This window comes from Tribolium castaneum, chromosome 1, assembly GCF_031307605.1.
Source record: "Tribolium castaneum strain GA2 chromosome 1, icTriCast1.1, whole genome shotgun sequence".
Taxonomy (NCBI): Eukaryota; Metazoa; Arthropoda; class Insecta; order Coleoptera; family Tenebrionidae; genus Tribolium; species Tribolium castaneum.
Window position 1 is genome coordinate 27,000,198 of NC_087394.1, and position 12,354 is coordinate 27,012,551.

At 32.7% G+C, this 12,354-nt stretch overlaps 1 protein-coding gene across 4 annotated transcripts in view; it reads right to left on the reverse strand.

The window, feature by feature from the left end:
• LOC103312699 (protein bric-a-brac 1) overlaps positions 1-12,354 on the reverse strand; it is a 234,207-nt gene that overhangs the window by 99,953 nt on the left and 121,900 nt on the right. For 2 of the 4 annotated variants that reach the window (XM_015978021.2, XM_015978020.2), the window contains exon 5: positions 6,386-6,424. The exons of the other annotated variants lie outside the window; for them this stretch is intronic. In XM_015978021.2, coding sequence (XP_015833507.1) covers positions 6,386-6,424 — 39 coding nt within the window. The remainder of the gene's footprint in view (positions 1-6,385; positions 6,425-12,354) is intronic. 4 annotated transcript variants of the gene reach the window in all.

The following is a 12,354-nucleotide window of genomic DNA, read 5'->3' on the forward strand; positions in this document are numbered from 1 at the left end:
TTCTCTAAGTTTATCCAATCAATACAACGCCCAAGTTTGCAAAGTTTAACGTTTGTTATATAAACAATGTGCACCTATACCATGCAATAATAACGGAGCCGGCTATTTATCTTATATATGTAAGGGCAAGTTCTATTCCAAACCTAAACAACTCGTACTTTGCACAATTAGATATTTATGCACATATACTTTGTTTGTCGTTCTTATTTGCTAATTTTCAACTTTGTCCTACATTTTCGTTCGAAATGAAACGCCAACCACCCACAATGGAAAGCGCAATTATTTCATAAATTATAAATTTATCGCATTTTACTGACACGTGTTTAATTTTTGGAACAATGCAAGTTAATTCGAGCATATTTACAAATCTGTATTTAAAACTGATAAGGGTTTGCCACTTTTGGGCAAAATCTCGCTGCACGACTCGACTATTGTTAAAAACGTGTAAACCTTGAAGGAGAAAAAATGAAACAACGCGCAGGACACGTCGAGTTTATATGGAAAGACTCGGTAATAAACATTCTGTAGTTCTCAAATTGGGCTAATAATTGCCGTCCAACTTACAGAAAAAGAATAATTTGAAAGTTTTCTCTGTAATTTGTGCATATTTAAGGCATAATAAGTAAATAACCTCTTGGTGTGCATGGTAATGATACAGTATGTATGTGTGTGAATATTTTCCACGATTTCATTTTATACGTTTTATATTATTTATGTGTAGTTTGTTTTATTACTTTAATAATACGGAAAAGTTGACTCTAGAATTGTTTAAGTGGACGGTAAACTCGGAACAAAAACACAACGGGGAATCAGACCGCAATTATACTGTGTAGCTATAAAATATTCCATACTGTACAACATACGAACTACATAAATAAATTACAATCTGCAATTTATGAAATAACGGAACGGATTTTGTTTGTCTTAACATTACTTGGAAGTTTCGTTTTATGAAATATTCATACTGTAATTGCATATTTCAGACCGAATCCGAATTTCGTCTTTATCAGGCCAATTGCCATTTCAATTTCTTACCCAAACTCGCCACGAAACAGGAAATGGAAACACTTACCTGAAACAAAAAAACACAATTATTACAACGCACAAAACGCCAACAAATTTAACTGAAAATCTCAGTCGTCTGAAGAGATAAACAGGGAAAGTTTATTACAATTTTACGAGCTATCTTAGAGACACCGTAATATTGTTATTGCTAAGAATGAAAATCCTTTCTACCTCTCATTGTTGCACTTAAAAACGTACTAAACGTGTGCTTTTTCAACACATAAATTAACATTACTTCGCCTCGCATTACGCTATAATCCTCGACGATTTACAACCGATATGAATTTGCTTATTACAACGCTCATCATAACAATTACTCCAGATCGGCATTCGAAAAGCCTGAAAAAGTAACAACCAACATAAGAAAATATATTAGCTTTCAGAATCTCATCTCCACTAATGGCGTCCAGTTAATCAGTCGGAAATTGTGGGCAATAAATTTGTTTAACATATCAGCAGCTAGTTTTTCATTAATTTCGATACTAAAATCGAAAAAATTCCTCGTTAAGTGCTTGCAAATGAATACTGCGTTTTTTGCAACGTTAACGGCGGCAAAATAAGCCATCTTACTTCATCTATGCTAATGAACATCCACCCATTTGAAATGTCATCCTCCACTTGGCTTATTCATTTATATTGAGTCACAACGTCTATTACAATTGTTTAATATTTAAATTTTCATGGTTGCTTATATATTAAATTGCCGCCAACTGCTTTGACCTACTCCTCAAGGAGAGGCGTCGAAAAAGGGAGACATTTTACCCGAGAACAAACTAAATTAAAAATGACAACGAAAATAACATTAGTTTACGACCTATTTTACCAATAAATGAACAAAAAAATTAAGACGTCAAGTTTTTAAATATTCATTATAAAGTATCAGTATTTAACAATTTTTGCAAGATCAAAAATGTTATAGATTGCTTCTTCTTTTTAAAAGCTTTTATTTAACTTGCTTTGTTGTCTGTCTGTCTGTTTCATATTTTTGGAACCAAATTTGAAAAGGTTCCCGTTGTACCAATGAATTGAAATTTTGCATATTTACGTAATCTGCGTGCCAATTCAATTCTATGTGGTTAAATACCCCTTAAAAGGATTAAATAAGGTTTTGAAGGTTTAGATTATGTTTACAAATGAGTTTTCGATTTGTACATACCATAACTTATACCAACATTAACGGTATGTTGGGCATTGGAAAATATATTAATACCTTTTTCATTACGTTTCGTTACAAACAAATGTCGCTATTTTTTTAAATACATTTATCTTGTACGATAGAGTATAGACACAGAACAGAGGTTAGGATGTGCTTTCAATGCTAACAGCTGTTTTCTATCACATACAACAGGTTTGGACAAATCAGCAAAATAATAGTGTTACAACAATATGTCGAAACTAAATCTCAGAGAAAAAGACGTTTAAATAAGTAAAGACTAAAAAACAATAAATGAAAAAAATTAAAAATGTTTTTTTAGAATAAAACTTTTATTTAAAAGATGCGCTAACAGGTAAAAAATAATGTTTTTCAATCAGAAGAGAATATTTTTGCTTACAAATTTAGATTTTAAAATTTACAAAAGCTTTGGAAAAGGTCGTAAGTCATACTCGTAACAATACGGCGTTACAGAATTACTTTCTTAAATTGAGCACTGTTTCCAAAGATTTTATAAATTTTAAAATCCCAAGTAGTAAGCAAAAATTTACCCCTCTGATATAAAAAAATTACTTTTTACTTTTTTGTGCATCTTTTAAATAAGAGCTTTTTTCAAAAAAACATTTATTTTAATTTTTTTTTATTGTAATTAGACACAAAATGCAGAACTGCCTTAAATCAGCATTTTGGCAAAACTTGAGCATGCCAACAATGTAATTTTTTACCTAAATTTCAGGAGACGAAAATTTTAACTTGTTAATTTCTGTTTAATTAAAAAACGGACTTTGGAAAAAATAAACAAATAAAACAAAATCAGTATAAATTATCTCTTTTGTAAACTATTGTAATAATAAGTACTAATTTTCATATTGAGGTGTATATTTCTTTTGGAGCGTCTGTGACGTGTTAAACATACACTTACAGTCCTAGGACGGTAAGAAACAGACGGCATAAGTAGTTTATTAATGACATGCTTATTTAACAAGTGGTTGAAAAAATATAACTAACATCACAGTAATTAGTGTAACAGTATATTTTTAATTTATTTGAAGTTTAAAAGTGCACATATCACAATTAAATGACTTCTGTTGACAGCAAAAATCCTGATACGCTAATCTTTATAATTAGATAGTTGCACAGTTGGTATTTTTGCAATAAAACTCGGCAATTATTTGATCGATTAAAAAATCACTCCTCGGCCCGTTTGCCAATTTTCGTGTTAGTCGTCCAAGAATGTAAATTAATTTGTTGCAAACAAGAGTTCCTACATGTTTGCCGACTATAAGCACGTTGAATATGGCATGATTGCAATTAGGTCCTATTAAAATTCCAATTCCTCGACCGAACCGCACCGACACAGTAAATATTATTATTCCTACAGGGTGCGACATAAATGCCTGGAATAATGTATAATTTAGCTCGAACTTAAAGTAATAACCAGGAATCATGACAGTCTTCATTGACCCTCAACCGTAACAGTAACAATTCCGCCCTTTGTCGTGAAAAATTGTCAAATGTGTAAAACGCTGTGAATTTTTTAAAAGTATCCCGTTATAACGCAAATTGCATCCATCGAGCCGAATTCATGTGAATTTTGTAACATTTATTATTACATTTTGTACTGTATTGTAATGAAAAACATTTCCGGAGAGAAGGCTCCTTAATTATCATAATAAATAGTCAGTTGCGTCGTCCTAAATAACGCTGTTTTTAATTACAGGTAAAACTCTTGTCGACGGTCAAAATTGTTTGTTATAATTTATGTATCTCGTAATTACCCGTTATGTTAAATGTGTCTTTGAGAACGCTTTAAATATGTGTTAGTTTGACACAAATCGAAGACAGCAAATATTGTACAACTGTAAATCAATTAACAACAAATCGTGCAAATTGAATTAGAAGTTGATTAATGCCCACCGTGTTCACTTTTCTATTAGCATCTCATTATTTCGTGCCAAATTTAAACCATTTCAGCAACAACATCCCCGTCTATACTTTAAAAAGGGCAAAACAAGCAAATGGCTTTTATGAAATGAACGTTTACAATAACAAAATTTGAACAGATGATTGGATTAACAGTACGAGAGACTTGCACGCCATATTCCATAAAATAACTAAGAGCGGAACAAAAATCCAACAGGACGTGTAGAAAGCACTTCATTATAAAAACCTTTTTAAATTTTGCCCGTTCAAACAAATCGGATTTGATTAGTATTCCCACATAGAGAGGCGGCGTTTCATCCGAACCCTTCATATGCATATAACAATGAAGAAACGTTAATTCTCGAATGCACTCGAGACTGCAGCGATTGCTGTCCGTCCGCATTTTTGCTAAATTTTAAATCAAAAGGTAACAAACTGAAAATTGACGTTTTTCCTGCACATCCGACCCAGCTAATTAACGCCATTCTCTCGGCTCGTGTACAATTCCCGTAATCAGAAATAGGAATAAGATGGGTTTATGGATGAGGGCGTTTTCAAAAAGTTGCATTCAAACATATGGAAGGGCCACTTGAGGCGAAGGATGGAGCTCATTGCGTGCACTTTAATGCGAATTAAATGGGTTTTTCCCTCACTATCCGCTCGATTGTCACTGGGGCTAATATCGGCCCCGAACATAAAATTAATACCAAGAGGAAGAATCATCAGAGAAAAATTATAAAAATTCAGAAAAATGTTCAAGGAAATCCAGGATTCTTTATCACTCAGTTGTACAAAAACTACGGATATGTAAAGGTTAGGATATGAAACGGCGTACAAATAAAAACGTTCCCGTCCCCATAGTTCCGTTCCTGCCGCCAGAGAGCGCAGTTGTTCCTTTAATGTCTAAGTCCAAGTAATCAGAACAATAAATTTGAAAAAAATATTGTATTTGTATAACGGTTAACTCATACCAAAAAATACAGGCAGATCGAGCATTAAATTCCCAATAGCAAAACATGAACATAATGCAAAAAATATGTTAAACTGTATTTATTTTTTTTAAACTTTTACTACCAATTATTACTTATTACTAATACGGTTACAGATGCAAGAAAAACGTTAGGAAGAAAATTGTAGAGAATTAAATTTCCTACAAGAGTGCCTGCGAGATTGGTGGTCAAGCATGGAAAAAGTTAATTTATACTTATACCGTTGAAGACAAAAAAAAATAATGTTACTGACGTTTTTTGAAAATTTAATTCTCTACAACCTTGTTCCTTACACTTTTTTGTATCTTTAACTGTATTCGCAGCGTCTTTAAAAATACGAAAAGAAGTGCAAATTTTAGATACATTTTTTTCAAGTTTGTTACGAAAATTTTCTTCAGCAGTTTGTCTCAAGCAGTTAAAAGTGCAAACATCAACATTTCTGCATTTTTTTCAAGTAATTAGTGAATTGGTTAGATTTATAGCTAGTAATAATACGAGTGCGAAAACACTTAAGCATTTATGGGTAAGTGTTATTCAAAATTTGCTATGAAGGAACATTTTAATTTAAAACACGTTGCTATAGGAAGCGTGTTTTAGAATAGTGAGAACATTAATTTAAAACGCGTTGCTATGGGTAGCGTGTTTTAAAATGGTGAAAACACGTTACTCAGTGTTTATAATCTAGGAATCAGATATTAAAAAAAGCCTTAAAATGTTACTAACAAAAAAATCATTTAAAACGATTTGGCGCCGAGACGTTATAACGCTCAAAGTGCCCTAATGTTTACTCTACTTTTTTGGGTTCAGAAAATCCTGCGATTTTGTCTCTCGTTTCGTGTCCTTAGTTACTATCCTCCGTAAGTATCCGTAACAAAAACTCAAACCTAAATTAATTTAACTCGACCTGATTATTATCATTTGTAAAAAAGTCTTTAAAATACTTTGTCACTTTATTTTTTAGAAAACTGAGAAAAAATACATTAAGGCAGTTTTCCAAACAAAAAGTAGTATGCAGTACTTTTCTTCTGTAAAAAGTGCAATTTAAAAAACGGCTCTATTATTTATTATCTTATATGAAGGTCCGAAATCTTTTTATCACTTAATTTCCAAAAACTCAGAAATAAAAAGAGACAGCTTTTCAAAAATATAAAAAGTAAAACTGACAAAATAAAAACAAAGAAAATAACAAACTCGATATGTTGTAATATCCAGGACAAAAACGCCTTTAAAGGTAGAAATAGATAAGTTTTCTTACCTGGAGGTTAGGCTTTTTCAAAGGATTTCCTGAACAGTCCTATTGATAAAGATAAACTACTTTAGGCCATGATTACATGAACACAGTGTACAAAAGCGGCAAAAATTCGGGTCCTGAGACAAGGTTTGGGAAGCTGAGGGAAGTGGAGAGTGTTTAATTACGGATTTAAAAACAAACCAAGTTCCAGTTTTCGTTTTCTAGCAGAGTTTACTACTAATTAGCACTGCCATCAAAACAACGCCACCAAAACTGTGAAAATGTAAATTTGCTACTAAATATAACGAGGATGCACTCGATTTTTCAACTTTTGTGGTGACCCCCTATTTGTCACGCAATAAATTTTTACGATAAGTTTGGTCGTAAGCGCGTGAAGATAAATCAAGGAAGAAAAGCGGATAACATATGATAAACCGATATAGATCATAACGTATATTATGCGAGAAAACAACATGAAATTGTCGAGCTATAAATATTGAAGCACTTAAGACGTCATAGCCTGTGAAAGGAGGCGCGGTCTCTCCAAGATTGCCGATACGTAACAAAATCTGACACCGTAAGTCACTAATTACCTGTGATATATCACAATATAAACAGCGGCTGCGGTCAGACCAACGCTCAAAGTGTTAAAACACTAAAATATATTAGTTCCTGAGTCGACTTCATTTACATGGCGCTCGCCTAGACGCCCATATTTATAATAGTTATCTAGCAACACATAGGTAAGAATTATTCATGAATTTGCATATAGTTGCCGTATATCATCGCAAGCTTTTGTGTCTTTCAGCGCGGTCTAAGCGATTTTTTAATCTTTGTAATTAAAATGAGTTTCCTTCGCTCGCGAGAAATGTATGTTGATGGGTTCCTCTTCTCTGCTTTGTGGTGGCTAAAAATCCTCAATCGATTCGAGTCTGGCATTATTCATACCGACACCGCGGAAACTCGTGTCAAAAGTAACCGAGAGCGATATTAGTCTACATAAAAGATTAATTTCTTACGTGTTAACGTTTGTATAAATACATTTCTAATCGCATTACATAAACTACGACCAAGATCGATAAATTAAATTACTAGTCGACACTTTGACAGCACCACTCCGGAAACGATCTGATGCTGCAACATCACAACCAAATTGTACCGCATTTTTTACTCGTTAGAACAAAAGACTGAGAGATTCCTATCGCTGTGAGAACACTTTACAACAGACGGTTTAAATTATTTATGAAGAACAAAACGGCAATTTGCATAAAATAAATTTTTCATTATTCCTACATACCTGCAGCTTGAAATAATAATAAAATATAAAACGATATAAATTTTATGCGGTAATTCCTCCATTAGAATTTCTCAGCCGCTAGGCAAACTCTTGCTAATAATAACCTTAAATTCCCATTCCAAGGATAATACCTTTTTCTCTGATTAACAACTCGGCTCGCTAAGTGCTCCACATACTGATGATCAAAATCCGGACTTGGCTCGCAAAAAATAAAACAAAAAAAAATCACAGCCCGAAATAATTCAATTAGATGATTTTTAGTTCTAGTACTGGTGTCTTAAAGACGTATATTTTTACGATTCTTTGCCTAAAATCGAGCTAAATCGCCTTGGAAACGCCTCAAGACGCGTTAATTTGGCATTTGTGTTGTTTAAATATGTTAATTTCATCCGATCTCTGGCTTAAAAACGAAACAAATTGCTACAAATACTCTAAACCGCTTTATTTAGGCATTGTTTCGTTGAAGCAAAATGAGTCAACTCGCATGAGAATAGTTTACAACTTAACGTCTTATATTCTTGCACGTGATTTATTTAAAAAATTTATGTTTAACGATTCCTTGCTTATAAAACAAGGGAAATTGCAAAAATTCCATCTTACACGTCTGACCTGACACGTTTAAATAGATTTTTAACAATTTTTTGTTAAAAACTTTCATTGTTCTTTTCTGTTCTAGCTATTTGTTTCATGAAGTGAGAGTTTTAATATAGCATAGGTTTCAAAAAAGAAAATAACTCAACTTTTTTCTGTATGCAAGTGAATTTGTTCTATATCTATCTTTGTGTCTATTACTTAATCGAAATTTTAGGATTTCCAATGCTATTCTAGAACGAACAATACCTAAATATTTGCGATGTTTTGTGCAAAAAATAAATATCCCCAAAATTACGTTTATGTAAATATATATTTAATTTTTTACTTAATAAATGTGACTAGTTTACAGTATATCTGTTGCCTTAGATTTTTTTGCTGTTCTTCAACACTGCCAACAGAAATTTTCTTCCAGTTCCAGTTTTTGCACTTTTGTAAGCTCTAAAATGGGAATTCGAGCTGATAGCCAATTTTAAACGTTTTAAATTTGAAATCCACAGTCCACCAGTATATAACATGAGACCGAAAATATACCCAATTAGAGCAAGCTATGCCTGCAGAACTTTAGCCATATTTTAGTCGTTTATTTACGGCCGCACTTTTGAAGTTATGCTGTTTTATGTTGGTTTTACACAGCATATGATGTGGCTAAAGTTACACTTCACTTCCAAGGCTTGCTCTAATTGAGTATATTTTCGATCTCATGTCAGAATAACTGTTGAAATTCTATAAACTAGTATTATTTTTTGAGACTAGCGTTAACATACTTAGTTGTATGACATCACAAGATTTGAGATACTTTTATCTAGAAAAATAATGGCCTACTGATGATGTAAGTATCAAGCCGAAACGTTTCCCCCTCTGGCAGAGAACAAAGTAATAAATGGCATTGTTGCGTACAAAGATTTAGCATTTCTTTGATTGGTAAATGACTTTCTCGTGTGATAATGCGAGTCAATAATAAGAACGCAATAACGTATTATAAGTGCAGATTGAACATACAACCTCGAGTTTTATGAATAGAGTCCGTTCGTTCGTTTGCAACGTTTCTATACTCTCTCTCCACACAAAGATTTATATCGAACTTGTATTTTAAATTGGAAATAACTTTTTGCATTGTATAAATATATTCAACTAGAAATGTAAATGTAATATATGTTGCCATTTATCTATTTCTCGATATTGAAATAAATATATTGAATGGGTCTGTTTAGTTTATAGCACGCCGTATTTATGAAACTTTTCAATTGTATCTCAGTCTAGTCTAAATGGAGTCTGCAAACTGTTATCGAAATGTTTTATACACAGCTCTCTCTCGCAATATAAAATATGACCCAATCTCCATTTAAATTAAATTTTAAGTATCTACTCATTTTATGAAATAATCCAATACGGGCAAAAATCCGCATCTTGCCATCAATTCGAACGCAAACACAACAAATTAATTTGCCGATTGTTTCTTTGTTGCGTGTATCTGTCGTTCTGCAATGCTGCCCCCGAATTTCCCCAATAATCAGTCGTTACTAAATTCCTATGACACATCAATAACGTCCATTGTACTAATTACAATTGGCTGATTTAGTTGGAAATCGACCCAGCCGATGACCCATCCTTTAATTTCCATCATTATGTTTAATGGCGTAAACTTAACGAAGAAAAACTAAATTGATTTAGCTAAATTATTGTTATGACAAGCCAGCAGCGCGGCACATATTTCATTGCAAATGGGCATAGTTGCAACCAATAACTACAATTACTGTAGTGACAAGGCGAGATACATGACCGGCCTAGGCCCATTAGTTATCGGACAAGCCTCCAATTAACATCGGCGATGACTTCGCCAGCCCTTCAGGAGAGGTCAGCCCTCAAACAATCCAAGAATGCGGCACTTTTCATCCGCATTTGCATTGCAAATCGATGAAATAAAAATTACCATTAGGAATAATAACGATGGCTAAGATAATTACTAATTATTTTCCTGGGATGATTACGAAAAGCTTTGTGACGCCATCGTAATATTATATAAATGACATTAGCTCGTCTGTAATTAAAGCGTAAATTAACTGCGAAGGCTACACTGATACCACGCTACATATTTTATAATATCGAATATATATCACAACAGGATTATAAAATTAAAATATTACATCACTCCAATTTCAATGAGACGACTATTCAAACCGGCAATTATCCACCGGAAAAACAATTCTAAGAACAAAACGCATTTTTATCGCCACCACGTGGACAAATTATAAATTTCAATCTTTAAGAATGTTGATAATAGGGCTGTTCGAGTTTTTGGCTTTGCCTGGACCATATGTCGGTGGAAACGTGCAAGCTCGCGTCTGGTTATTTACATTTGTTCGTCAGAGCTTTGAAGTGACGACATTTGATTATATTATGAAAAAATAGGCTCGCCAACATACGGATGGCGTTTATCATAAATCTTCTCGGAAATTAGATTTACACAAATTTTAACACATTTCTCAGATCGCCGAAGGATTGGAAAGTAAATAATCTTTGAATATTGCGGTTATTTTAAACATGGTTTGTATCTGTTTATTTGAGCTGGCGTCGAGAAGTAATTTTCAGTAGCGTTTAATGTATTTATTAATGGATTGTTTATTAATGTTGTGTTATTTCATTATAATCTACTACAAGCCGGAATCGATGCTTCTATCGCTTGTATCATTTTCGAGCGTTACAAAACTATTTAATTAACAAATAAATTTGCAACAAGCGCAACACTGTTCTTTCGATACAAAGTCGGAGACTGAGTATTTTGTGCTCAGCGCTTTGAAACGTTGCAAAATGGCGATTAATATTAAATTAACGCTTTTGTTTATGGCTCGGATTCAGACTAGTATTTAATTCTAGCGTCATGCGGGGATATCTCGACTTTCGCATAAAACTATAAAATATAGGCTATGCAACGTTAAACGAAATTTAATTAAACAACTTTTATATCCTTCTGGTCATAAAAAGCGACGCTATTATTACAATGTAACACAGCAACGACATAAATTCCACACGTTTGTTCCGAATAATGGTATGGTTAAAATCGCCAATGTTTCCATTTTTCAAACGGAAAAACGCATTACACACCAGACATGCCACATACTAAAGACCCATCCGTCTTGTCCTCTAGTTAAGAAAAGGCGAATTTAAAGATTTACAACTATGTATTGCAGTTTTTGGGGATAAAAAGATTTACGATTTAAAATCAAAATCTAATCGAAAAATTTAAAAAAGTGAGTTCCAACAACTCAATAGTTACGTATCTACTTACTATGTTTCAAACTTTAGAACTCCAGAAATAAAATTGATTATAGGCATATAGATTTCCAGTCGTAAGAAACATACTGTCAAATAAATACAAATAATTTTTATCAATTGTACATTATTCCACAAATTACCTCAAATTTCTAAACTTCTTTAATTCTAAAAATACATCATACAAAAAATAATTTTATAATCAAGAAATTTCTAGTACGTATCTAATGATTTCTGGAAAAAAATATTAAATTTTCGAATTGCAAAAACTAGAAATAAAAAAAAACAAGATTTTTCTGGTTTTGGAAATGTTAGGATTTAGTAAAACAACCAGATCTTGACTCCTTTAAACTCAAAATTTTTAGACCTCATATAGTAAACAGAAAAAATGAGACAAGTGTTGTAGCAAATTTTCGATAATTTTTTTTTTACAGTTTGGTTAAAATGGAAATAATTTTAAGAAGATGGGGACGGTTGGTCAGTAAGACAAATTATTCTCCCCTCCAATATTTCTAAAAATCCGACTTCAATATTTAGAGACAACAAAGAACAAGAAGTAGAAATACTAAGTCAAGACGAAGAAAGGTTTCTAATCAAGACCAAGATGAATTTTCTCAGGTAAACATGCCAATCATCATTAGAATCACGATCGTCTAGAGAACATGTTACACCAGGAAAAAATTGTCCATTTTTTCCCACAACCGTACATTTTTTGGTGCTTCAAAATCAGCATTCTAAGATTCCAGAGGTCAAAATTCTGCAGTTCAAAAGTGCACAATTCTAGAATTTAACTTTTACGCCCCTCACAAGTATTCAATTTGTGATTTAGAAT